The sequence below is a fragment of the Aegilops tauschii genome, chromosome 1 (assembly GCF_002575655.3).
Source record: "Aegilops tauschii subsp. strangulata cultivar AL8/78 chromosome 1, Aet v6.0, whole genome shotgun sequence".
Lineage (NCBI taxonomy): Eukaryota > Viridiplantae > Streptophyta > Magnoliopsida > Poales > Poaceae > Aegilops > Aegilops tauschii.
This window is the reverse complement of record NC_053035.3, coordinates 274,641,599-274,668,312: the sequence shown is the minus strand read 5'-3', so window position 1 is coordinate 274,668,312 and position 26,714 is coordinate 274,641,599. Positions and strand designations below refer to the sequence as shown.

At 47.5% G+C, this 26,714-nt stretch overlaps 1 protein-coding gene across 1 annotated transcript; it reads right to left on the bottom strand.

Moving 5' to 3' along the window:
* Positions 1–8,060: 8,060 nt before the first annotated feature.
* LOC109755819 (uncharacterized) lies at positions 8,061–9,512 on the bottom strand. The gene is made up of 2 exons (XM_020314712.4): positions 8,887–9,512; positions 8,061–8,684 (listed from the first exon to the last, which is right to left on the bottom strand). Exons 1-2 carry the CDS (start codon positions 9,251–9,253, stop codon positions 8,647–8,649), a joined length of 405 nt encoding a protein of 134 aa, XP_020170301.1. The 5' UTR covers positions 9,254–9,512; the 3' UTR covers positions 8,061–8,646.
* Positions 9,513–26,714: the final 17,202 nt, after the last annotated feature.

The window sequence follows — 26,714 nt, the reverse complement described above, 5'->3', positions numbered from 1 at the left end:
AAAGAAAAACTCAAAACTAGATCATACCAAAAACTTTATTCTATAGATCAAGATACTACTAATAGGATCGAACTAAGAAAAACGGTAAAGATAGGAGTGTGATGGTGATACGATACCGGGGCACCTCCCCCAAGCTTGGCAGTTGCCAAGGGGAGTGCCCATACCCATATGATTATGTCTCCTTCTTCGGGGATGGTGATGTGATATTCTTGGCGATGATTCCCCTCAGGATACGATTCTCCTCCTCGAGCTTATTGACTTGACGCTTGAGGTCCATTATTTCCTTTCAAAGCTTTCTTGTAACGGCCAAAGCTCCTTGCACCCAAGGGTGTTGCATAGCTGCGGGAGAACAAGTGATACTCTTCTTCATATTTTCATAAGAAAGAAATCTAACATTGGAAGGGATAACCGAGTTTGGAATAGTTGAGCTCTGTAGTTCCCCCATCGTGAATCCAGCTCGGAAGCGAGAAGTAACTTCTTGATCCTCCTCCATGGCATCTATGCTCTTCAAATCAGCCTCCATCTCTTCCTCCGTTGCTGGCCCAAAGTGGTTAGGATCGCTGTTTGTTCTTGATCTCGATGCCGGATGAGACACCCGGCTCTCCCCGACTGACTCTTGAGAGGACATCTTGCTCAAATCTGCAGCAGCCATAGCTCGAAACACAAACAGAGGATATTTGCGTGATACGAGGGTCAAAACCTTCGGGAGATTATATAATGAATTTTTACCGACCAAAATATGTACCGTGCAAGAAAACGGAGTCCGGAGAGCGCACGAGGTGCCCACGAGGCAGGGGGCGCGCCCTCCACCCTCGTGGAGGCCTCGTGTCCTTCCCGGAAAACGGAGAAAAATTGCCATTAGAACTGTTTTGGAGTCGGTTTACTTACCGTACCACATACCTATTCTTTTTCGGAGTCTGAAACGCTCCGGAAAGTGTCACTTATGTATTCCTCCGGGGTTACGATTTCAATAACATTGGTTTCAACATTTATGGGATTACCTGAGATATAATGTGTGATTCTTTGACCGTTCACCACCTTCGGATTTGTGCCTTCGAAGTTGTTGATTTTTATGGCACCGGAATGATAGACCTCCTCGATAACGTAAGGACCTTCCCATTTAGAGAGAAGTTTTCCTGCAAAAAATCTCAAACGAGAGTTGTATAGCAATACATAATCACCTACATTAAACTCACGCTTTTGTATCCTTTTGTCATGCCATCTTTTAACTTTTTCTTTAAACAATTTGGCATTCTCATAGGCTTGGGTTCTCCATTCATCAAATGAGCTAATGTCAAATAAATTCTTCTCATCGGCAAGTTTGAAATCATAATTGAGCTCTTTAATAGCCCAATAAGCCTTATGTTCTAGTTCGAGAGGCAAGTGACATGCTTTTCCATAAACCATTTTATACGGAGACATACCCATAGGATTTTTATATGCAGTTATATAGGCCCATAATGCATCATCAAGTTTCTTGGACCAGTTCTTTCTAGATCTAATAACAGTCTTTTGCAAAATTAATTTGAGCTCTCTATTGCTCAATTCTACTTGACCACTAGACTGTGGGTGATAAGGAGATGCAATTCTATGATTAACATCATACTTAGCAAGCATTTTACGGAAAGCACCATGAATAAAATGCGAACCACCATCAGTCATTAAATATCTGGGGACTCCAAACCTCGGAAAAATAACTTCTTTAAGCATTTTAATAGAAGTGTTATGATCAGCACTACTAGTTGGAATAGCTTCTACCCACTTAGTAACGTAATCAACAGCAACTAAAATATGTGCATAACCATTAGAGGGAGGAAACAGTCCTATATAATCAAAGCCCCAAACATCAAATGGTTCAATAACAAGTGAATAATTCATAGGCATTTCTTGACGTCTACTAATATTACCAATTCTTTGACATTCGTCACAAGATAGGACAAACTTACGGGCATCCTTGAAGAGAGTAGACCAATAAAAACGGATTGCAATACCTTATGTGCAGTTCTATCTCCAGCGTGGTGTCCTCCATAAGCTTCGGAGTGACACTTGCCTAGGATCTGTTCCTGTTCATGCTCAGGTACACAACGTCTAATAACACCATCTACTCCTTCTTTATAAAGATGTGGGTCATCCCAAAAGTAATGTCTTAAATCATAGAAAAACTTTTTCTTTTGCTGGTATGTGAAACTAGGTGGTATAAATTTAGCAACAATGTAATTAGCATAATCAGCATACCATGGAGCAGTACGAGAAGTATTTATGACATTTAATTGTTCATCAGGAAAGCTATCATCAATAGGTAGTGGGTCATCAAGAACATTTTCTAGCCTAGACAAGTTGTCTGCAACGGGGTTCTCAGCTCCCTTTCTATCAATAATATGCAAATCAAATTCTTGTAGCAAGAGAACCCATCTAATAAGTCTAGGTTTAGCATCCTTCTTTCCCATAAGATATTTAATAGCAGCATGATCAGTGTGAATAGTTACTTTAGAATCAACAATATAAGGTCTGAACTTATCACAAGCAAATACAACTGCTAAGAATTCTTTTTCAGTAGTAGCAGAATTTCTCTGGGCATTGTCTAGAGTTTTACTAGCATATTGAATAACATTTAATTTATTATCAACTCTTTGCCCTAGAACAGCACCTACAGCATAATCACTAGCATCACACATAATTTCAAAGGGTAAATTCCAATCAGGTGGCTGAACGATAGGTGCAGAAATCAATGCTTTCTTAAGTATTTCAAATGCTTCTACACGATCATCATCAAAGACAAATAGTATATCTTTTCGTAATAGATTAGTCAGAGGCCGAGAAATTTTTGAGAAGTCCTTAATGAACCTCCTATAAAAACCGGCATGACCAAGGAAACTTCTTATACCTTTGATGTCCTTGGGACATGGCATCTTTTCAATAGAATCAACCTTGGCTTTATCAACTTCAACCTCTTTCAGAAATTTTATGCCCCAAGACAATACCTTCATTAACCATAAAGTGGCACTTCTCCCAACTCAAGACAAGGTTAGTTTCTTCACATCTCTGCAAAACCCGATCAAGGTTGCTTAAGCAATCATCAAAAGAGGATCCATAGACGGAGAAATCGTCCATGAAAACCTCACATATCTTTTCACAAAAGTCAAAGAATATAGCCATCATGCATCTTTGGAAGGTAGCAGGTGCATTACATAAACCAAAAGGCATATGTCTATAAGCAAAAGTACCAAAAGGGCAAGTAAAAGTGGTCTTTGATTGATCATCGACTGACACAGGTATTTGAGAGAAACTAGAATAACCATCTAGAAAGCAAAAATGTGTATGTTTGGACAATCTTTCTAGCATTTGATCAATAAAAGGTAAGGGGTAATGATCTTTTTTAGTAGCTTTATTTAATTTGCGGAAACCAATTACCATCCTATAACCTGTAATAATTTTTTGCGGTATCAATTCATCTTTATCATTAGGAACGATAGTAATACCTCCCTTCTTAGGAACACAATGGACAGGACTTACCCACTGACTATCAGCAACGGGGTAAATTATACCTGTCTCAAGGAGCTTTAGTATTTCTTTTCTTACCACTTCTTTCATCTTAGGATTCAGCCGTCGTTGATGATCACGAACTAGTTTGGCATCTTTCTTCAAATTTGTTTTGTGTTGGCATAGAGTGGGACTAATGCCCTTAAGATCATCAAGAGTATATCCAATAGCAGCGCGGTGCTTCTTTAGAGTTTTGAATAATCTCTCTTCTTCACGCTCTGAAAGGTTAGCACTAATAATAACAGGATATATCCTTTTCTCATCAAGATAAGCATATTTAAGAGTATCAGGTAACGGTTTGAGCTCAAACACGGGGTCACCCTTTGGTGGAGGAGGATCCCCTAGGATTTCAACAGGCAAGTTGTGTTTCAGGATGGGTTCCTGTTTGAAGAATACTTCATCTATTTCCCTTTTTTCATTCATAAACATATCATTTTCATGGTCTAGCAAATATTGTTCTAAAGGATCACTAGGAGGCACGGCAATAGAAGCAAGACCAATAATTTCATCTTTACTAGGCAATTCCTCCTCACGGTGTTGTCTACGAAATTTAGAGAAATTAAACTCATGAGACATATCACCCAAACCAATAGTGACAACATCCTTTTTGCAGTCTATCCTAGCATTAACAGTGTTTAAGAAGGGTCTACCAAATATAATGGGACAAAATCTATCCTGTTGGGAACCAAGAACAAGGAAATCAGCATGATATTTAGTTTTCCCACACAAGACTTCAACATCTCTAACAATTCCCATTGATGATATAGTATCTCTATTGGCAAGTTTAATTGTGACATCAATATCTTCTAACTCAACAGGTGCAATATCATGCATAATTTCTTTGTATAAGTCAATAGGTATTGCACTAGCACTAGCACCCATACCACACAAGCCATGATAACAATGATCTCCTATTTTAACAGAAATAGCAGGCATGCCTACCACAGGTCTATGTTTATCTTTAGCACACGGTTTAGCAATTCTAGCAGTTTCATCGCAGAAATAAATAACATGCTCATCAATATTATCAGCCAAGAGATCTTTAATAATAGCAATATTAGGTTCAACTTTAACTTGCTCAGGAGGTGTATAGGTTCTAATATTACTTTTACGAACCACAGTTGAAGCTTTAGCATGATCTTTTATCCTAACAAGAAAAGGTGGTTTCTCAATATAAGCAGTAGGAACAATAGGATCATTATAAGTAATAGTCTTTTCTTCAACTTTAATATGTGTAGCTACTTTTACTTCTATGGGAGGATGATATTTAAACCACTTCTCCGTAGGGAGATCAACATGAGCAGCAAAATATTCACAGAAAGCAGCTACTATCTCAGAGTCAAGTCCATATTTAGTGCTAAATTTACGGAAAACATTGGTATCCATAAAAGATTTAACACAATCAAACTTAGGTGTCACTAGCAAAAAAGCCCGTGCGTTGCAACGGGAGAATAAAATCCTCGTATGCACCAAGCAACTCATTCGTGTTGCCACTTCTATCTTCCATCTTCTCCTTCTGATCTTATTGTGGTTTGTGGTTTAATATGCCACTGTCCTTTAATTTCGCCCCCTCTCTTTCGTTTCTCCATCAGAATCTTCACCTTCCAATCTTACCGAGGTTTATGATTTATGCCACCGTCCTTTAATTTCGCCCTTCAAATTTTTATACATTGTACATTTGACTACCTAGCAAGATCCTGCTAGGGATACACCTCAGGAGTTGAAACATAGCTTCCACATATTTGATAATTTCAAAGTCGACAATGACCGTTCGTCCTCAGTGAACATGTATGTCTAAGTTTAGTAGTAACGAAAATGTACCAAATTAAACCATGCAAGTCACACACCATATATAACAGTAATATTTCTAAGCGCATCAAGCAAATTACTTTGTTAAACAGAGTAACCACACAGGAAAATATATAAAATCACAGAAAATATATAAAATCACGAAGATGCACACTATTATTATTCTGTTGTGGTGAAATTAATAACAAAAAATGATTGTGGAATTGGGAGGAGATGAGAAAGATAAGAAAAGATTGATATTGTGCATTGTACATTTCACAGATTAAGGAGTTACAGGTTCACAATTCAACTCGGAAGGGAGATCACAGTCAGCCAGAACAGCTAAATCTCTCTAGTGTTGTTACTTCTCAGGTACACAAATATACTCAGATGCAGCTTGGTCGTTGGAGCCAGGACAAGCTGTAGCAAAGGCGGGCATAGGTGTTTTCTTACAAATTAACGGGTGACATACTGACCATGTATACATCTCTGCTGTGTCGCCACCAGTAGCATTAGCTCTGCAGGCAGAAGCTTATGGACTGCTGTTGGCGGTGAAGATAGTAGCTCAATTACATGTGTAGGATCCGAAGTTTTTGACAGACTCTGCCGTGCTTGCCTCAACTGTTGTAGAACCTGATGTTACTAAAGCAGGTCTGTGGGCTATCCGGCCAATCTTAGCTGCTATCCAGACCACGCCTTCATTTCATCCATGCAGAATACTCAAAGTGCACAGGAGTCTGAATTTCAAGGCACACCATCAGGCTAGACTTGCTGTCAAAGTGCAAGATAAACCTTTCAGCTCTACTTGCCTACATTCAGATCAAGGTTTAGATACTAATCTGGAACGATGTCCTACCTGTAATGAGCTATCAGCAATGAGTGCTCAGCCACTCGAGCTGCTATTTGTAAAGTGTGCTTAATGCCATATTAATAAAATCCTTCTGTTAAAAAAATTTAATTAGTGTGCCTAACTTTCAGGTTAGTGTGTGGTTACAAATATTCCAACTACGTATCTGACCCTGAGTATGATACTCTTTGACTTCTCCAGTATAGACTAATTAATAGTACAATAATCTTTGCATGTTGCAAACGCATAGAACTCCTTAATACAAAAAGATTAGACAATCCCTATTAATTTACCATGTTAGCACTTACAAAACCTACCCTGTATTGCTTGCCGCTGGCAGCACCGAATATGGACATGCCTGCCACTCCAGTCGTAATAATATTAGCTGACAGGAGCTTCTATCAGGTAGTCCAGGCAAGGCAAGAGAAAAAATTCAAACACAATGGAAGGCATATAATGACTATTAGTTGGTCGGCATCGCATGCCAGTATGTCTCCACCAAGTAGATTGGATTTCTACATCCTGCCGCCGGATCGGTTAAGGGGTGATGATGATTCCAGATATTTTTCTTAATTTCTTTGTTCAAAGTAATTGTAATCTCGAGCACAGATTTACTCGGTGACACAAAACTGACTAAAAGATCATTCTTAGTTTTTTGTTTGTTTACTGACTAAAGTGTAGCATCTATGCATATTTCAGACTTGAATCAAACAGGGAGAAAAATAACTTATTTGTCCATAGGGAGCAAACAGAGAATTAAACACAGACTGACAAACGTTGGACTAATATAAAGTATAGGTAACGCCTAATATAAAATACAAGCAACGCCCAACTTACAGAGATTGGACACCCAGATTAAACAGAAAAAAGTACAGACAACTTTAGTAAATGCCCAGGTTACAAAGACTGATTTTGATTTGTAAAAAAAGGGCAAATCTCCAAAACGTGGGCTACTATGAGTACAGGCTAATAGATGTGATGCATTTGGTTAATGGAACCTGACTACTGGTCCCTTTAATTCTTTTTACTTAATTAGCTTGATCAACTGATATAACACCTTCCTTTTGTTAGCTATCTAGAAAAAACACTAAAACTACTTGTGAACCCAGTGCATCTCAATCAAGATACAGGTTAATAGATGTGAAACATTTGGTTAATGGAACCTGACTACTGGTCCCTTTTATTTTTGTTACTTGATTAGCTTGAGCAGCTGACATGACACCTTTTTGTTTTTCATGAATTGCAGAAGCTTAATTACTTGAGCTATCTAGAAAAAACATTAAAACTACTTGAGAATCCAGTGCATCTCTATCAAGATAAATCATATTGTAGGTGTTGACATCTATGATCGTTTCCCCATTCATACTCTGCATTTCTGCAAACTCCACTTGAAAAGGGCATGGAGTCAGGAAAGGCTACAATCTTCTGATGGATATTCAATCCAATGGTCAGACTATGGATACATTAGGGCCGAAGCGCCACAGGATATTTAGTTGCTAATTAAATATGGCCTGAACCTCAATTGACACACTTATTGTTCAAGTTTAAGGACCAACCACAACATACTGTTAAACTTGCAAAGTGGTCTTACATTATGGGACGGAGGGAGTACACGTGTAAATTTTACGAAAGCTAGAAACTCAAAGTCTTTTACACCCTATTGATCCACATCCAATGAATTATGAGGCACTCTTTCCTTAGCTACATTTCTACAACTGCCACCAGGGATGCCAGCCAACAGAGAAGCTTCTCAAATATTATTCTGAATCACTAAACCTATCTAACTAAATATGAATCTTTAAGACTTAAGTCAAACAGGGAGCAAGCAGAAAACTGTTTATGAACTTATTTGGTCATGGATTTGAATCAAACAGAGAGCAAACAGGGAATCAAACAGGGACTGGCAAACAATGGAGTAATATAATGTACAGGCAACACCCGGCTTACATAGATTGGATGCTCAGATTAAAGATAAAAAATACAGGAAACATTAGTACACCCCCAGGTTTCACAGATTGTTTTTGATTGAAGCAATATCCAACAACGTTGGCCTAATTTGGGAAAAGCGGATGCATACCACAACGTTGGACTAATTTGGGAAAAGCTGATACATACTTCTGGTGCAGCACGTTCGGACGGCGGATGTTCTTCCTCCGGCGAACTCAGCAGAGGCGACATTGGATGGCTCGGTGGCGAACTCGGCGGAGGCGACATTGGAATGCTCGACCGATGTTCTTCTTCCAGTGAACTCCACGGCGGCGACATTGGATGTTGCCAAAACCACCTTGTCCGATCATATGTGATGGGTGAAAATTGTTTGTCACAGCTGCAACATCTTTGAAGCTTTGAAAATTCAAAACCTTCAATGGGGCTTCGTGTCCCAAAACCTTCACAAGTGCTCAAATCTCCTAGGCCTAGTAATTTTGCAGTATTTGCGAGCACTGAGCAGCATAATGCAGAATTGGTTTATATCACATATACATGAGCGTAGTACACTGTGTCTTTGGACCTGCAAACCCATATCACAATGGATAAGCATGTGAGCACCAGCACGCCTGCTAAAACCGGCAATACAATTTTCATCATGTTTCTCTCTTTCTTCCTGCCTTGAGAGGTTCAGATTGATGTTATCAGACAATGTTTATGGTACAAATTCCAGCAAACTCACAATGATCAAATATTACTTTGGGGAAGGTTAATTTTTGTGGTACCTGCAGTAGCCACGCCGGCGACAGGGAGGTGCAGCATATCACTGCCAGCAGCACTGCCTCCCAACTTCTTGGCGTCGATGAGGTCCCCCAGCCAGACCGGGCACCTAGTGGCGTGCTCCTTGGAGCTGTTGCTCAGGTTGGCCCGCCGATCTACAAGCTCCAGCCTCCGCCGCCGCCGTTCTGCAAGCTCCAGCCGCCCCTGCCGCTCTTCATCGAGCAGCCGCGACGCCCCTGCCGCTCTACATCGAGCAGCCGCGCCGCCCCCAGTCGATCGAGCCGCCGCGTTGACCTCCAGTGGCGCCGTTCTGCAAGCTCCAGCCGCCACCGTCGATCCAGCCGCCCCCACCGCTCTACATCGATCAGCCATGCCGCCCCTAGCCGCTCGAGCCGCCGCGTTGACCCTGCTCCACCTCGCCGCGCGACAGAAGCTGTCTGCGCCGTGACCAATGGTGGGGGACTACGACGGCGACTGCAAGGGGATGGGAGAGTGTAGCGATGGTTGCCGGGAGCGGAGGGATAGGGCGCGACGGCGGAGGGAACCCTAGCGCCGGGCGTCTCTCGTTCTCGTGCGGGAGAGAGAGCGTCCGTCGAATCGTTTTTTTCATTCACTTAATAGAATAGATTAATGGATACGGAGTGCGGGTTGATTCCAGAAAAGATGAGGGGCTATTCTGCAAATTGTGCGACAAGGGTGAGCCCGCGGGCAGAAGCGGTAGGTCCCAATCTTCAGAGTTGCGTTTAATTATTTTCAATAAATCTCATTTGAATTCAATAGTCTTCATCGTAAAAGAGCGAGCACAAGAAGTATCGAGCATGGTGCGATTGTTATCAGAAAGCCGAGCATAAAAATTTTGAATAATTATTTCTCTTGGGAGCTCATGATTGGGGCATGAATATAACATTGATTTAAGCCTCCCCAAGCTTAAGCGATGCTTTCTTCTTTGCGAGGCCAAAAATTATATATATAATTGCGATTACGATGAATAAGATGCATAGGATAAAACTTCTGATGAAATTCCAATTTTAATTGTTTATAGTTCCATGATACCATATCATCGCATAGCCTATATCATGTCAATGCATCTCCCTTCAAAGATAAAGGGAAGACCTTCTTCTTAATAACATCATCGGGCACACCTGCAAGCTTAAATGATTCACAAACTTCATCCACATATATTAGGTGCTCATCAGGATGCATTGTTCCGTCTCCTGCAAAAGGATTAGCTAGCAGTTTTTCTATCATACCCGAAGGAATCTCAAAGTAGACATTTTCATTTTCAGTAGGTTCAGTAGGTTGAGGAGCAACACTTTGCTCTACTGGTCGGGGTGAAGATACCCCGAACAAGCCCCTCAGAGGATTAATTTCCATAGTAACAAGTGACAGTAAATTTCAGCACACTATATAAATTTTTTCTTACCAAATTCTACCTACCAAAGGCGCTTCACTCCCCGGCAACGGCGCCAGAAAAGAGTCTTGATGACCCACAAGTATAGGGGATCTATCGTAGTCATTTCGATAAGTAAGACTGTCGAACCCAACGAGGAGCAGAAGGAAATGATAAGCGGTTTTCACCAAGGTATTCTCTGCAAGCACTGAGATTATAGGTAACAGATAGTTTTGTGATAAGATAATTTGTAACAAGCGACAAGTAACAAAAGTAAATAAAGTGCAACAAGATGGCCCAATCCTTTTTGTAGCAAAGGATGGACAAACTCTTATATAGAGAAAAGCGCTCCCGAGGACACATGGGAATCATCGTCAAGCTAGTTTTCATCACGTTCATATGATTCGCGTTCCATACTTTGGTAATTTGATATGTGGGTGGACCGGTGCTTGGGTGCTGTCCTTACTTGGACAAGCTCCTACTTATGATTAACCCCTATTGCAAGCATCCGCAACTACAAAAGAAGTATTAAGGTAAACCTAACCATAGCATGAAACAAGTGGATCCAAATCAGCCCCTTACGAAGCAACGCATAAACCAGGGTTTAAGCTTCTGTCACTCTAGCAACCCATCATCTACTTATTACTTCCCAATGCCTTCCTCTAGGCCCAAATAATGGTGCAGTGTCATGTAGTCGACGTTCACATAACACCACTAGAGGAGAGACAACATATATCTCATCAAAATATCGAACGAATACCAAATTCACATGACTACTAATAGCAAGACTTCTCCCATGTCCTCAGGAACAAACGTAAGTACTCACAAAGCATATTCATGTTCATAATCAGAGGGGTATTAATATGCATAAAGGATCTGAACATATGATCTTCCACCAAATAAACCAACTAGCATCAACTACACGGGGTAATCAACACTACTAGCAACCTACAGGTACCAATCCCAGACTTAGAGACAAGAATTGGATACAAGAGATGAACTAGGGTTTGAGAGGAGATGGTGCTGGTGAAGATGTTGATGGATATTGTCCTCTCCGGACGAGAGGAGCGTTGGTGATGACGATGGCGATGATTTCCCCCTCCCGGAGGGAAGTATCCCCGGCAGAACAGTTCCGCCGGAGCCCTAGATTGGTTCCGCCAAGGTTCCGCCTCGGGGCGGCGGAGTCTCGTCCCGAAAGCTTGCTTATCGTTTTTCTTCGGACGAAAGACTTCATAGAGCAGAAGATGGGCACCGGAGGGCCAACAGGGGGCCCACGAGGCAGGGGGGCGCGCCCCCCACCCTCGTGGCCAGGGAGTGGGCCCCCTCTGGTATCTCTTCGGCTCAGTATTTATTATTATTTCCAAAAATAATTTTCGTGGAGTTTCAGGACTTTTGGAGTTGTGCAGAATAGGTCTATAATATTTGCTCCTTTTCCAGCCCAGAATTCCAGCTGCCGCCATTCTCCCTCCTTATGTAAACCTTGTAAAATAAGAGAGAATAGGCATAATTATTGTGACATAATGTGTAATAACAGCCCATAATGCAATAAATATCGATATAAAAGCATGATGCAAAATGGACGTATGAATGGCAACAATACAATACGTGTTGGTTCCCCTTTTGTCACTAGGATCAAGCACCGCAAGATTGAACGCAAAGCTAAGCACTTCTCCCATTGCAATAAAAAAACTAGTTGGCCAAACCAAATCGATAGTTCGAAGAGACTTGCAAAGATATCAAATCATGCATATAAGAATTCAGAGGAGATTCAAGTAGTATTCATAGATAAGCTGATCATAAATCCACAATTCATCAGATCTGGGAAAACACACCGCAAAAGAGTATTACATCGAATAGATCTCCACGAACATCGAGGGGAACTTTGTATTGAGAATCAAAGAGAGAGAGAGAAATCCATCTAGGTACTAGCTATGGACCCGTAGGTCTCTGGTAAACTACTCACGCTTCAACGGAGAGGCAATGGTCTTGATGTAGAAGCCCTCCATGATCGAATCCCCCTCTGGCAAGACGCCGGAAAAGGCCCCTAGATGGGATCTCACGGGTACAGAAGGTTGCGGCGGTTGAAAAGTGGTTTCGTTGCTCCCCTGGAAGGTTTTGGGATATTTGAGAATATATAGGCAGAAGAAATAGGTCGGTGGAGTCACGAGGGGCCCACAAGGGTGGGGGCGCACCCTACCCCCCTGGGCACGCCTCCCGACCTTGTGTCCACCTCGTGGCTTTCCCGATGTGCACTCCAAGCCCTCTGGATGTCTTCTAGTCCAAGAAAAATCATCATGAAAGTTTCATTCCGTTTGGACACCATTTGGTATTCCATTTATCCGAAACTCTAAAACAAGGAAAAAACATGAACTGGCACTAGTGTCGGTGTACAAAAAGAAGGGTGCATTTTTGTACCCCTATACCTGTGCACGGGCAGTCGGAGCCGCGCCCACGGTCACACCAAGCAGAATAGGGGAGGTGAGCCAAGGTAAGACCAAAGCCCAAGATAAAAAGAGCAACACCAAGGCCAAGACCACAAAGAGCAGAGGGATGAAGCAGGTTCCCCCGGCAAGACCCTTGCCGGGGCAGCCCCGGCAAGATCCTTGCCGGGGCAGCTCGCCCCACACCGACAGAGCGAGCCACCCTTGAGCCCACGGTCTCCAACATCACGTCGGGCCAGGGCTCGGGAGGCACCTCTGTGGTGACATGCAGATCTTTGTGAAGACAAGGAACACTCAAGGTCAGATGAGGATTAGAAGACGATGACCCTCGGCAAGATCCTTACCGAGGAAGGCCACCAGACCCTCGGCAAGGTCCTTGCCGGGGACGACAGCGCGCCACGGCAAGACCCTTACCGGGCCACCCGGCAAGGCCCTCACCAAGGACGCCAGCGGGGCCACCGCCAGGCCCGCGCCAACCAAGTTTCCACCACCACTCACATGCAGCTGCCAGACCCGACCAGCTGGGCGGGCACCTGCGTAGCAACATGCAGCTCCCAGGCCAACTCATCGAGCACCTGCGTGGCGGCATGCAGATCTTCGTGAAGGCTCCGCCACTGCGCCACCTCAGCTGCCTGCCTACCTACATGGCACCACACGCCTCACTGGCCAGGGCGCGTGTCAAAGCGAGGAGGAGCGGCGATGGACGGGACAGGCCTCGCCCCCATCCCCAATAAAGCAAGGGGACACCTAAGCTACGCATTAAATGCGTCTTGTCCTGTAATATGAGTGATAAGCTCAGGGCACTGTATGCCTTTCCACCTCCTGTGTGCCACTGTGGCAACCCCTTTCGACTATAAAAGGAGGCCCATGGCATACTGGAGAGGGATTCGGCTCTTTCGAACCACGCACTGACCACAGCTAGTTCAAGAGCTCAAGAACTCTCTGAAATACACCCACCAAAGCAGGACTGGGGTTTTACGCATCCTCGTGGCCCGAACCTGGGTAAACGATCCTTGTGCTGGCTACTAACCCTGCTCTTCTCACAACCCCGCGCCCCGGCAACCGTAGTAGGGATTCTTGTGATCCCATAGGTGTCGTTTCACGCCGACATCCTTGGCGTGCCATGCAGGGGCGTGCGTAGTTGTGAGAATCTGGTCTAGTAATCAGCCTAGCAGTTCTTCGTCGCCATGGCTCCTAAGGAGAAGATGGCCACGGCGGTCGGCTCGTTGGGAGCCGAACGGCATGTGCCGGTGCGGGCGAGCAGTGGACCGGTCGCAGACAGGACCCGGGCCACGGTCCGTGAGCACCAGCATCGCCCTGGTAGTCAGAGCCTGGCGAGCGGCGTCGTTCACGCACCAGACGACCGTGCCACACGTCGTTGGATTATGCAATATCCGTTGCAACGGGAGGCGGGTGACGACGGTGATTTCGTGGGCTTGGAAGTAATGACGCAGCTTCCTCAAGGCCATAAGGTGGCCGAAAAGCAATTTCTGCACCCCGGAGTACCTCGACCTAACCCCTGCAAGAGGGAGCTAACGAAGTAAATCGGGTACTGCATCATTTTCTTCTTCTGCACCACTCCATCTGATTGCGCGGGCCCCATCCTGATGGCATCGGGCTCTGTTGGGGGACCTTGCCTTGCCGGCACCAGGCCCTGGCTCGCCATCTATCAGTCCTGTAATTGCCACTGCCTCTTCATCGACCTCCCTCTGTGCCACTAGCACGGCGCTAACCACTTGATTCGTTGCCGCTAGGTACAACAGCAATGGCTCTTGTGGTTTAGGCGCAACTAGTATCGGCGTAGAGGAGAGGTATTTCTTCAAATCCTGTAGCGCTGCTTCGGCCTCTGGGGTCCATTCCATTGGTCCCGCCTTTTTCATGATTTTGAAAAAGGGAAGGGCGCGCTCGGCAGACTTGGAGATGAATCTGCTCATGGCGGCAATGCAGCCAGTGAGCCAACGCACATCCTTGATCCGCTTGGGCGCCTCAATTTGCTCGATAGCCATGATCTTGTCTGGGTTTGTCTTGATCCCACGCTGTGACACAAAGAACCCGAGAAGTTTGCCGGACGGAACACTGAAGACACACTTCTCGGGGTTCAGCTTGAGGTTGATCTTGCACAGGTTTGCAAACGTCTCCTCTAAATCCAGTAAAATTGTCGCCCTGTCCTTGGTTTTGACCACTATGTCATCCATATAAGCTTCCATATTTCTATGTAGCTGGGGCTCAAAACCAATCTGGACTGCTCGGGCAAACGTTGAACCAGCGCTCTTCAACCCGAAAGGCATTCGTACGAAACAGTACGTACCACATGGGGTGATGAACGCGGTCTTCTCTTCATCTTCCTTCAACATAAAGATCTGGTGATATCCTGAGTAGGCGTCGAGGAACGATAACAAGTCACACTCGGCCGTGGAGTCAACAATCTGGTCAATGTGCGGCAACGGGAAGGGGTCCTTTGGGCAAGCCTTATTGATATCTGTGTAATCAATACACAGCCTCCACTGCCCATTCACCTTGCGCACCACCACCGGATTGGCCAACCACGTCGCGTGGAGTACTCCTCTCACCAAACCTGCCGCCTCCAACTTCCTGATCTCCTCTGTTATGAACTCTTGCCTTTCCAAAGCCTGCTTTCTGACCTTCTGCTTGACGGGCCGCGCATGAGGACAGACAGCAAGGTGGTGCTCAATCACCTCCCTGGGAACGCCAGGGATATCGGATGCTTGCCACGCAAACACATCGACATTCGCCCGCAGGAAGGTGACTAGCGCGCCTTCCTATTTGCCGTCGAGGGTGGAGCTTATGGTGAAAGCCCCTCCCGTGCCATCCTCCCTGACGGGCACCTTCTTGGTCTCTGGCGGTGCAGCTCTGGATTTTTTGCTCTTGCCGGTGGAGCTCTCTGGCACGTCCTCGACGGTAGCAGAACACTCTGAACAGGTGCGCTTGCCGGAGTGGGTGCTAGAGGTCTTGCCGGTCTTCTTCTTCCCTCCCGGGACTTCGGCGGCAGGAGCAAGTGCCTTGGCGGCAGTCGCTGCAACTGCTTCCTGGTAGAGTAGATCGGCGCAGATTAGTGCGTCCTTCTCGTCGCAGGGGACGGTGATGATGGTCATCAGCCCAGGCATCTTCAGTGTGTTGTAGGCGTAATGTGACGCCGCCATGAACTTGGCCAGCGTCGGGCGGCCGAGGATCCCGTTTTAGGGCAAGGGGATCTCGGCTACATCGAAGACAATCCTCTCCATCCTGTAGTTCAACTCGCCTCCAAACATCACAGGCAGCGTGACCTTACCCTTCGGCTGACTCCTACCCGGATTGACCCGTTGAAACGTGCCCGTCTCCTCGAGGTCCCCATCAGGAATTTGCAGCCTCTTGATCACAACGGGCGAGATCTGGTTCAGACCGGCCCCACCGTCAACCAGCATCTTTGTCACCTTGAGGTTGCGTATCGTTGGTGACACCAACAACGACAAACACCCGACCGCAGTTGTGCGATCAGGGTGGTCCTCGGTGTCAAAGATGATAGGCGTGCTGGACCACTTCAGTGGCTTCTGAGCGTCGAACGATGGCTCCACCGCCGTGATCTCACGCGCTCACTGCTTGAGCTGGCGGTGAGAGGTATGCAGCAAGGCGCCACCGTCGACGCACATGGCCTCCGTAGCTTTCTGGAACTCATGCTCGCCAGACTCATCGTCCTTGTCATGATCATCGTCTTCCTGCTTCTTGCCGCGGCCCCGAGCGAGCCTCTCTTGCTGGTTATCCTTGCCGTGGCGGCCTCCTTGGCCGCCATGCTTCTTGACGTATCCTTCGGCACCATCCTGACCCTTCTCCTTGTCCCGACTCTCATACTCGGCCTTTTGCTTTTCAGCAAGCAGCTCAACTTGTCGGCAGTTCTAGATCTCGTGGCCCTTGGTGCGGTGGATCTTGCAATGTTGCTTGTCGGAGCCCCCTGGCTTGTCGGCAGCCGCCAAGGCCCGGCAAGCGGTGCACCCGGCAATCTCCTTGCCGGGGTCATCTGCCTTGGCCTTCTTGGCGGCGCCGGTGTCGTCGGATCCCTCGACGGCAAGCACGGCCTTGCCCTTGCGTTTCCTGTTGCAGCGTCGGCCCTTCTTCATCAGGGCGGCGGTGTCTTCGTCCATAGAGTCGGTTTCCACGCTGGCGTCCTCGCCGGGGTACTTCCTTCCCTCTTCAGCCTGGGCGCATCTATCGGCTAGAACATAAAGTTCAGCCACATCCTTGACCTTGTTCATCGCCAGCTCCTCGCTCATCTTGCGGTTGCGCCCATTCTGGTGGAATGCGCTGATCACGGCGGCGGGATGAACATCTGGGATGTTGTATTGCACCCGGCTGAACCTCTGTATGTACTTGCGCAGGTTCTCACCATCCTTCTGGGGAATGATGTGCAAATCGCTCGCCTGGCCATGAGCTTGGTGGCCTCCAGTGAAGGCACCAATGAACTCATGACACAGATCCGACCAAGAAGAAATGGAATCCGCCAGCAAGTGCATAAACCAGGACATGACATTGGGTTTCAGGGCCAACGGGAAGTAATTGGCAAGCACCTTGTCGCCGCGAGCTCGAGCGGTTTGCCTCGTGATGGTGTAGATGCTGAGAACTCCGACGGGTGGGTGTTGCCGTTGTACTTCTCGCCGACATCGGGCTTGAACGTGCGGTGGGACGGCAACTGGAACTGCCGCAGCTCACGGGTAAAGGCTGGGCAACCCACCTCGTAAGGTAGGCCGTCGGGGCCTCCTGGTGCTGGGCGGTCCATAGTGGGCCCCGCCCTCCTATCTAACTAGTGGCGTGTATCGTGCCAGCGCTCGATGGTGGTTCGAGCGTCTTCATGGGCTCGCTCCCGAAGAACTTGACGCTGGTCACGGTGGGTCCATGGGTCGGACGACGCTATGGAAATGTTATCACAAGCGTCATCACGACGGATCAACACCCGCGGTGGCTGGCATGGAGGAGGAGAGTGCACCGTGGCCGCAGCGCCTCCGACCCCTCCACCGCTGGCGCGCGGTGGTACGACGGAGCGCCGGCCTAAGGGCCCTGCTGGCCGCGGCTCGTCTTTGTTGGCGATGCCAACGAGGCTCCAGATGGTGGCTCTCCACTCGTCGAGCTTTTCCATGGCAGGAGGGAAGGCAAGGAGCAGCTGTGCGCGTGCCAAAGCTTCTGCTGGCGTGGGTGGCGGCGAAAGCTGCGTAGACCGTGACGCGCTCCGACTTCTAACCTCGTTAGAAGGAGCTCTATCACGGCCTGACAGCTGTGTCACAACCCTAGCCAGTGTTGCATTAGAGTGATGCATCATGTCTAAATTTTCCCAGAAACCTGAAGTGGGGATGATCTACCCCCCCCCCAGCACCACCTAAACCAACTAGGGTTACTAAATAATTTTCTCAATGAACCTGAAATGCCCCTAAAAATTGTCCATCAGTTTTGTCTTGGTTTAGAACCTCTGCCAAAATTGTTAGGAATAATCCTAACAGAGCCCACAATTATTTTCAGGATTTTTGAAAACATGTTGGTATTTTTAATAAAGTTCAGAAGTTACAGAAAATAGAAAATAGAAAACAAATGGAATTAGAAAGAGAGAGAGAATACCTGGCCACTTACCAGCCTAGCGGTGCAGCCCACTCGCCCAACTGCCAGTCATCGTCTCCACCGCGCCAGTCGGACGCCGAGCGTGTGCCCGACGCGCGCGCACGCCACCTCCTGCTTCCACCGCGACGCCTCGGGCCTTCTAGCATCGCCACGCGACCCTCCTCGGTCCCCTGTCACTTTCCCCTCTCTCCCTGGAGCTCCTCCCCTCCTCTATCTCTCGGCCCCAAGCGAGACCGAGAACCACCGTCGCCGCCGTTCGCCGTAGTCACAGCCACTGCCTTCCCCTCGACCCCTCGACGTGTCCCAGAGATCCTCCACGATCTCTCCTTCGTCTCCATCGAGCTACACATCGCCGGGCGCCCTGCCCCGCCGTCACTGTCATCGTCTTCAACCTCGGATGCCCGAGATCGCCGGCGCCCGTTCGTCATCTCCGACACCTCCCTGAGCCCGCTTCAACACCTGCTGCGACCGCCGTGAGCCCTCTTTCTCCTCCCCCTGTTCTCTCACTCGCGCACGTGCTGTAACCCCGCCTATCAACCGTATCCGAGCTCGCCGCTGCCGTCCATGGCGCCGCCGCGGCCACAGCTGCTGCCACCTGCGTCCGAGCTCATCATCATGCTCAGCGCAACCCTAGGAGCACGTTTCACTCACCAGATCCTCCCCAAGTGCTCTCTAGCACCAACCGGCACAAACCCGTAGCTGCGCTACCGCCAAAACTCGTCGCCGGCGAGATTTCGGCCGCCCCGTGACCCCCTGCGTGGCCCATAGGATGCGCCCGAGCAAGGGCTTCTCCCCAATGCCTTCTACATGACAAACCGCGGCCCCTAGCGCTTTCCCGATGCACGTACGCCGCGGCAAATGGTCACTGGTGGCTGAACGCCGGCGGGCCGACGTGGCAACGTCGTTAACTGCTAATGACCCTGCTGATCACCCTCTAGAGCCACTGACATGTGGGCCCCAGTGCCTTAATTTCTGTTTTGTTTAGTTCATAACCATTTGGACCCACCTGTCATCATTGACTTTGCTGACGTGTATGTTGACCGGGCCCACCTGTCTGTGACCCCTACCTGCACTTTGTCACTGACACGTGGACCCCACTGGTCAAGTTTGACCTGGACCGGCCCCGTTGACCTGCTGACGTCACAGTGGCGCAGTGCTGACGCAGTAATGCCCTTTTCTGGATTTATTCTTATTTAGGAAATTCCAGAAAATAGTGCTAACTTCTAAAAATCATAGAAATTAATCTATAACTCCAAATGCAAAGATTTATATATGAAAAATGATCAGAAAAATCCAATCTATCCATCTGTACTGGTTTCATGCATGTTAAAGAACCTTAACCCTGCTATTTATATCAATCATGTTAAATCACTATTTAAATTAATAGTTTGAGTTTGGGGTTGAACCTTTGGTTCAAAATGGCTCAAACCCATCTGGTTGTAGTTGCATTAACCCAACACAATCATATTGCCATGTCATGATCATGCATCATATTGTGCATTGCATTGATCGTGTTTCTTCTCTGTTGCCGGTGATGTCCCCTCTCAGTAGACGACGTTCCGACGATGAGTTCGATGACACCGATGAAGAACTATACTATCTTAAGAAGTGCCAGGCAAGCAAAACCCCCTTGTTCATTCCGATACAATCCCACTCTCTCACTCCTGCTCTCTTTTACTGCATTAGGACAAAAATGATTCAACTGTTACATGTTGCGGTAGTTGAACCCCTTTCCTCTGCATGACCTGTCATTGCCACAGTAAATAGATGAAACCCACTAGCATGAGTAGGAGTTGTTTGAGCCCTGATGTGCCTACTCATTCATGCTTGTTTGTCATGCCTGCTACTGCTTAGAGTTGAGTCAGGTCTGATACATCGGGGATGAATTGGAATGGTGATGAACATGTCCTACTGTTGAGAGCTAAGTGTGTGAACACGATTAGGTAAAGGTAGCGGTGAGAGGCCATGTAGGAGTACATGATGGGTTGCCTCATTGAAACCGTCCTCAGGAACTGAGTTCTATGTTTGTGATGCATGAACAGTTACTACCACACATTGGGATCCTCAGGAATTGACTCTCTCGAGTGCAACTAGTTTCTGGTGTTTGTAGGATATGTGTTGGGGGTCGTGCGTAGCGCTGACCCTAGGGTTGGGCTATGTTGCGGTAGATACATCGTGGCCCGGTGTACCGAGTCGCCCGTTTGGTGTCTCGGGAACCTTGCACACATCGTTTGGGGCTGTGAGCGAAACCCCGGCCGGATCTCCTCGCGGATGGAACCCGAATAGGCGATAAACCTGGACTAGAGACTTGTGTGGTTAGTCCGGTCGTGCCCGACTCCCTCGCCAGGCTTCCGCTTGAAGGTTGCCGAGATACACGACGTGTACATGGTGGTAAGTGGCGAGAGCGTGTGTGAAGAAGTACACCCCTGCAGGGTTATAAATGATCTATTCGAATAGCCGTGTCCGCGATAAAGGACTTCTGGGTTGCCTGTACAGTTCTTAGACAAGTGAAAGTGGATACTCTAAAATGCGCAAGATAAGCGTGAGTGCTATGGATGGCGTTCTCGTAGGGAGACGGGAGCGGATCCATATTGGTGTATTGATATGGTGAATATGTGGACTCGTGTGCGCCACCTCAAAAGAGTTACTTGCAGTCGTAGTTCAGGTTAGCCACTGAGTCAAAGATGGCTTGCTGCAGTTAAACTCCACCACCCCCTTTATTGATACCGATCCATATGTAGATAGTTCTGATGTAAGTCTTGCTGGGTACATTTGTACTCACGTTCGCCTATTTTATGGTTTTGCAGAGAGACTTTAGTCTCGCTAGTAGTTCTGTCGTGGAATTATCACGGCAGATGTCCTCGTGCAAGGACTTAATCGTGGAGCCATCGCAGCTAGGAAGCTTAAAGGGGTTTAAACGGGACAAGGGACACGAGGGTTATACTGGTTCGGCCCCTTACGGTGAAGGTAAAAGCCTACGTCCAGTTGAGGTGGTATTGATTAGGGTTTCGATGACTAGGGAGCTTAACTGCTATGCCCAGCTCTCGACTTGATCTTACCTCTCCCAAACCGCCGCCGGGTCGTCCCTTTATATAGAGAGGTTGACGCCCAGCGGCTCTCAGAGTCCCGGCCGGCTCATAACAGTGTCCGGCTCGGACTCTTAACTATTCTTGCCTTACACTACAAGTCTTGCCATACGGCGGTTTATCACTACGGGCCATAAGCCATCTCCGGGTCTTAAGCCCATTATTGACCCGCCGTCTTCAAGTTTGGTACTGGGCTTCGCATGATGACCATTATGAGTAACTCGGCCCCTCCTGAGCGGGTGACTCCAATGGTTATATCCTCAACATTAGGCCCCAGATTGATTTGATCCGGCTCATGTCAATCTTCAATCCCTTTGATAGAAAATCTTCCGGCTTACATTTGTGTGAAGGCTATAACCCGCCGTGACATCATCTTCTGGATTCCGGGTAACTCGCCGTGATGTCATCTTCCATTAAGTTAATTTTTTTATTCTGTCATATCCCCAACGGATCCTTTCTTTAATGGCCATCCCGGAGATCAAGGCGCTTCTGTGGTGAGATAATCACGCCGTGGCCTCCTCGTTTCTCGCGCCCACTTATTAGCCGCACCTTATAAATAAGCCCGGCCCATGAGCCTTCCTTCACCTGTCGCCTCCATCGTCTTCCTCCTCTCGCTACCGTACTGCCTCTCGAGCTCCGCCGTCGTCGCCGCTCTCCTGGCCTTCGTCAACCTCGGCCGCTGCATCACCCTGATTTGTCCAGAGAAACGGCGGTGACCTCCGCAACTCCTCAGCACCGGTAAGTCCCTGCACCTCTCCACCGTAGATCTGCATTTAGGGTTCCGCTGTTCTTCCTCTGTTCTTCGCTGTTCTTCTCGAGTTCCTTGTAGTTCTTCCACTACGGTCATGTTTGACCCAAAAGTAGTACGGAGCTCCTGCGGTAGTTGTTGCGCATCCATTTTTATGCTAGTAGATGCCCTTTGTCTGCCATAAGATCTCGTTCTGAATCCATGAACTCCTTCTGTGTCAGTTCTAGGTCTAGAAATTTTTTCTTTTTAGCCGACCGTTTGATCCAGAATAATTTCTGCGATCTGTGAAACTTATTTCCACCACACTTAGTCAAAAATTGCATCTGCTTAGCTATGGCGGCTCACATTTCTGGCTTAAAAGAGGCCACACGCTGTAAAATTTCCGGCTCATTTATGATAAAGCTTTAGACAACTTGAATTACTCACGATGCCCACAGCGGTTTAGATAACCCAGAAGAATTAGCCATATATCATTAGGCCCCTTCGTAAGCCGCCATCTTGAATACTGAACTGTAAACATCCTCTGGCTTATAATTGAACCGGACATTTCCTTTTGTCATAGGCTTTCGTTTGTCACAATGCCACCTAAGGCTCCCAAGGCACCCATCACGTGCAACTGGATGAGATCCATTGTTACTGATGACACTTTAGCTGATTTTGTGAAGACGGGTTACCTGCCCAAGAAGGAGGTCATGTCTTACCGTGCCCCTGACCCATCAGAGGAAAGACCTCAACCTAGAGATGGCGAGGTGGTGATATTTGCTGATCACATGAGCCGGGGCTTCGCACCGCCCGGCTCAAAATTCTTTAGAGATGTTCTGAACTTCTTCGATCTGCGGCCGCAAGACATAGGACCCAATTCCGTGTCGAATATTTGCAATTTTCAAGTATTCTGCGAAGTCTATCTTGGAGAAGAGCCCAGCCTACTGCTCTTTAGGGAGTTGTTTTATCTGAACCGCCAGAACAAGTGTGGCAACGGGCCGAGCTTAGAACTTGGTGGAATCTCCATTCAACGACGGAGGGACTGCCTCTTTCCTTATGCTGAGCCGCCAAGCCATCCAAAGGACTGGAACCAGACGTGGTTCTACTGCCAGGACACTTCTCCGGCTGACAAGAACCCTCTACCCGGCTTTCGTGCCCTGCGTTTGGAGCCAAATCACCCTCTGCCAGACAAACTATCTCAAGCTGAGCGTCAACCTCTGATCCCCACCATCAATAAGATCAAGGCTCTCCTGGGAAATGGCCTCAACTACATTGATCTGGTCCGGGTCTGGATCTCTTGGCGGGTGATCCCCTTGAGCCGCAGCCCCGGCTTAATGTGTGACTACACGGGCCGAAAGGATGACCCTCTGCGGCACAGCCCGAACGATCTTCCTGAGGACGTCGTGGACGACATGACCAAGTCTCTCCTGAATGAGAGCTTAGCCAACTGTGGGAGGACCGGCTTAAACCCCTTCTGCCAAGCTAACCCTGCTCCGACGGTAAGCCACTGACCTGAACACCTTGATTTTCCTTTCAATAATTTGATCTAAACTTTAAGAAACCCTTGCTGTATTTTTCAGGCTAATGACAAGTTCTGGAAGGTCAAATATGACCATGAGGCGGCTAAAAAAGCCAGGAAGGCTAAGAAATCCGCCAGGAGAGCTGCTCCCCGCAAGAAGGGAAGCAGGCCTACTGCCTTAGAGCTGCTTCAGCTAAGCGATAGCTCCGAGTGAGAGGTAACCCTTGATTCTTCAGGCTCTTATTCTGCTTTTCATCTGTTTTTAACTATCTCACTGACTTGATTATCCGCAGGATGATACCAGAGCGAGTAACCCGGTGACTGAAGAGGTAACTATACTTTCCTCCGACTCGGAGCCCTTGCCAAGGCCGAAAGTCCAAAGAGTGACCCGGAAAGTAAAATTTTCACACCCTTTAGCTTATCAAGATCCTCAATTTCTTTTGAAGCGACAGATTCATGAGAGCCGGCGGCACACCCGGACCAACAAGGATGCAGACCTCTCCTCCGGCTTACCTGAAGCATCGAGGAAGCGCCGGACCGAGGTTATCCCCAACTTATATCCTTTTCATCCTTTGGCAGGCGTTACTCGTCAACCGCTCAATTCTTCTGATTCAAATTATCAGGAAACTTCACCTTCCTCTGGTGATTCTATGCAATCGAACCTGCCGGCTTTTCAAGACCGCACCTGGGTAATGATGGTCATCGTATATTGTGCTTATCTTTACTCATGCTTTTGTACTAACCTTTTGTCCTTTCAGTGCTCAAGCAAAGCTCAGTAAGAGGGCGAAGAAGAATAAACCGGTCGAAGAGCCGGTCCTGACTGAACCGGAGGCCTCTGCTCAAGAGCCGCCATCTGCCTCAGCCCCTGAAACCACCGCTCCAACTGACGAGCCAATCATAGAAACTTCTGTTAATCCGGAGATCCCCAGCCCAGCTCAGCCGGCCGATGACCCGGACGTTGTAATCACCCGGACGGAATTTGTCGAGCCGGGGAGACCCACTGCGCTGGCAAAATGCTCTGTCAAGGAAGAGCTGCTAGAGCGCCACAGGGCCAGGCTGGAGATCACTGACTATGCGAATTTGAGCATTGGAGACATTGTTTCAAGTTATATTGGTCAAGTGCACAACAGCCGGGACTTTGAGATTGACATGGTGAAGCAGATACAGCAGAAATCTGAGGTACAACTCTCTTGCTTACTGCATAGTCATCTTTACCATACTAGCCCCCAAGTCTACTACTTATGGTAGAATATGTTGTAGACTTAACTTCCGGCTTACCTGCATTAACCAGTAATTAGAAATAGAATCTTTCAACATACATTAGCCCCCAAGTGCCAAGTGTCTTTGCTTGCAAGGTGCTTGGGACTTTAATGTTTCAGAATAATTACTCAAACTGTAACCCGGAATTTGTAAAGGCTGCCTGCAAAAAAATTGAAGCTGAAATCTCTGAGCTAAAGAACCGCCTGAAGACTCAGGAAACTGAGACCCGGAAGGCCAACGCCAATTTTGAGTTCAGTGTTGCTACACAAGAAAAACTGAAGAAGAAATTTGAAACAGAGAGGAAGACTTGGGCTGAAGAGAAAGCCGCCTTGCTGAGCCGGGCCAAAAAAGCAGAGGCTGCTCTAACTAAGAGAACCGCCGAACTCTCCGGCTTAAAGCGCCATGTATCACAGATGGTCTCCGCAATCTTCGGTAAGCCATTCTGCAAGCTTTACCAAGTCTTCATTCTTTATGTCTCATAAGTCCCCCTACTATCTCCGGCTTACCTGACTTTGTTTAAACAGGTCCCAGAAGCTCCAACCTTAACCAGAATGTTCTGACGAAGCTGAAGGCCGTGTACACGTTGGTGGAGCAACTCTACACCGGGTCACAGCGTGCGTTAGCCGTTGTGGCCCTGTCCAACGAGGTTCCGACTCACCTGGCGGACGTACTCAGGCGGCTTGCCATTCTTCCTCAGCGCTTCCAAGAGCTAAGCCGGGCTTCTGCAAGAGCCGGAGCGATAGCTGCTTTGAGCCGGGCCAAGGCTTTTCTTCCGGAGTTAGACCCGGCCGACATCGCTCTTGGATACCCCAGCCTAAAGGAAGACGGCACCCCCTTCGACCAAAATGACTTTGCAGCCTGTGTGAAGAGCGTGCGCCCGGTGGCCACCCTGATTGGAAATGACACCGATCTGACAAAGTACCAGCCGGGCTACGACGCGGAAAATCAGAGGATCCCCACTCCACATTATGAAGCCCTCAGCTTGATCCCGCCGAGTCGTAAGCACACCTTTGCCCCAGAAATTGACCCAGCCGGGTTAATTGATGACGAGGCTCAATTTGAGGCTTTGAGCGGCATTGATTGGAAATCATCAACCTTCCAGGTCATGGAATCAGCCGGAGGAGCGGAGAGGGATGAGCCGGAGGCTTCAACTCACCAAGCATCTTGACTTGTAGGCGGCTCATGGCTACATCTTAAAACAATGCCTCATCTTTTGGACTCGGGGAGTCTTGTAATAGAGTAGGACAAATACTTAATTTTGTCGTGCCATCGTGCACGTGTTGAATGCTTAACTCCATTGAAACTGCTTCTTCTTATTCCTCTGGGTTATAATTGATCAGTTATTTTCCTTAAGCCCGAATAGCTGTATTGAACCATCCTGCATAGAAAACAAGTTACAAGTCTCTAGGCGGCTTACCGCGCTGAGAATCATAAACCTTATATATATAACCTGGAATATGAACAAAAGTCACCAAAAACTGGCCCTCAATTATATCTTTGATGTAACCATAATAGCATACTTACAAGCCTTCAAGTATACTTCCGGTTCATGTAACCCGAATAATGAGGTTAAGATCTCAACTCCGGTTCACCAGTGTCGGTAAGGCTTATTGCGTGTTACCAAAATTAAGCCGGTGGAGCCAAAAAACCGCCCTTGCACACTGCTGATGTGACCAAAAGAACTTGTTGTAAGTCAGAAGATCAAAACTTAGGGGCTTCCGGTTCGAATACGGCCAGAGAACCGTCCCAAAGGGGCTAAGCTAAGATTCGAAGGCGATCATATAGCCCCCAGTGGCTTTGGCGATGCCG

Bases quoted from the DNA above. Each gene is read 5' to 3' on its own strand.
- LOC109755819 (XM_020314712.4), bottom strand. From the start codon at position 9,253: ATGGCTGATCGATGTAGAGCGGTGGGGGCGGCTGGATCGACGGTGGCG. The intron at 8,685-8,886 runs GTACCACAAAAA...ATGGGTTTGCAG, and splicing joins CGCCGGCGTGGCTACTGCAG to GTCCAAAGACACAGTGTACT.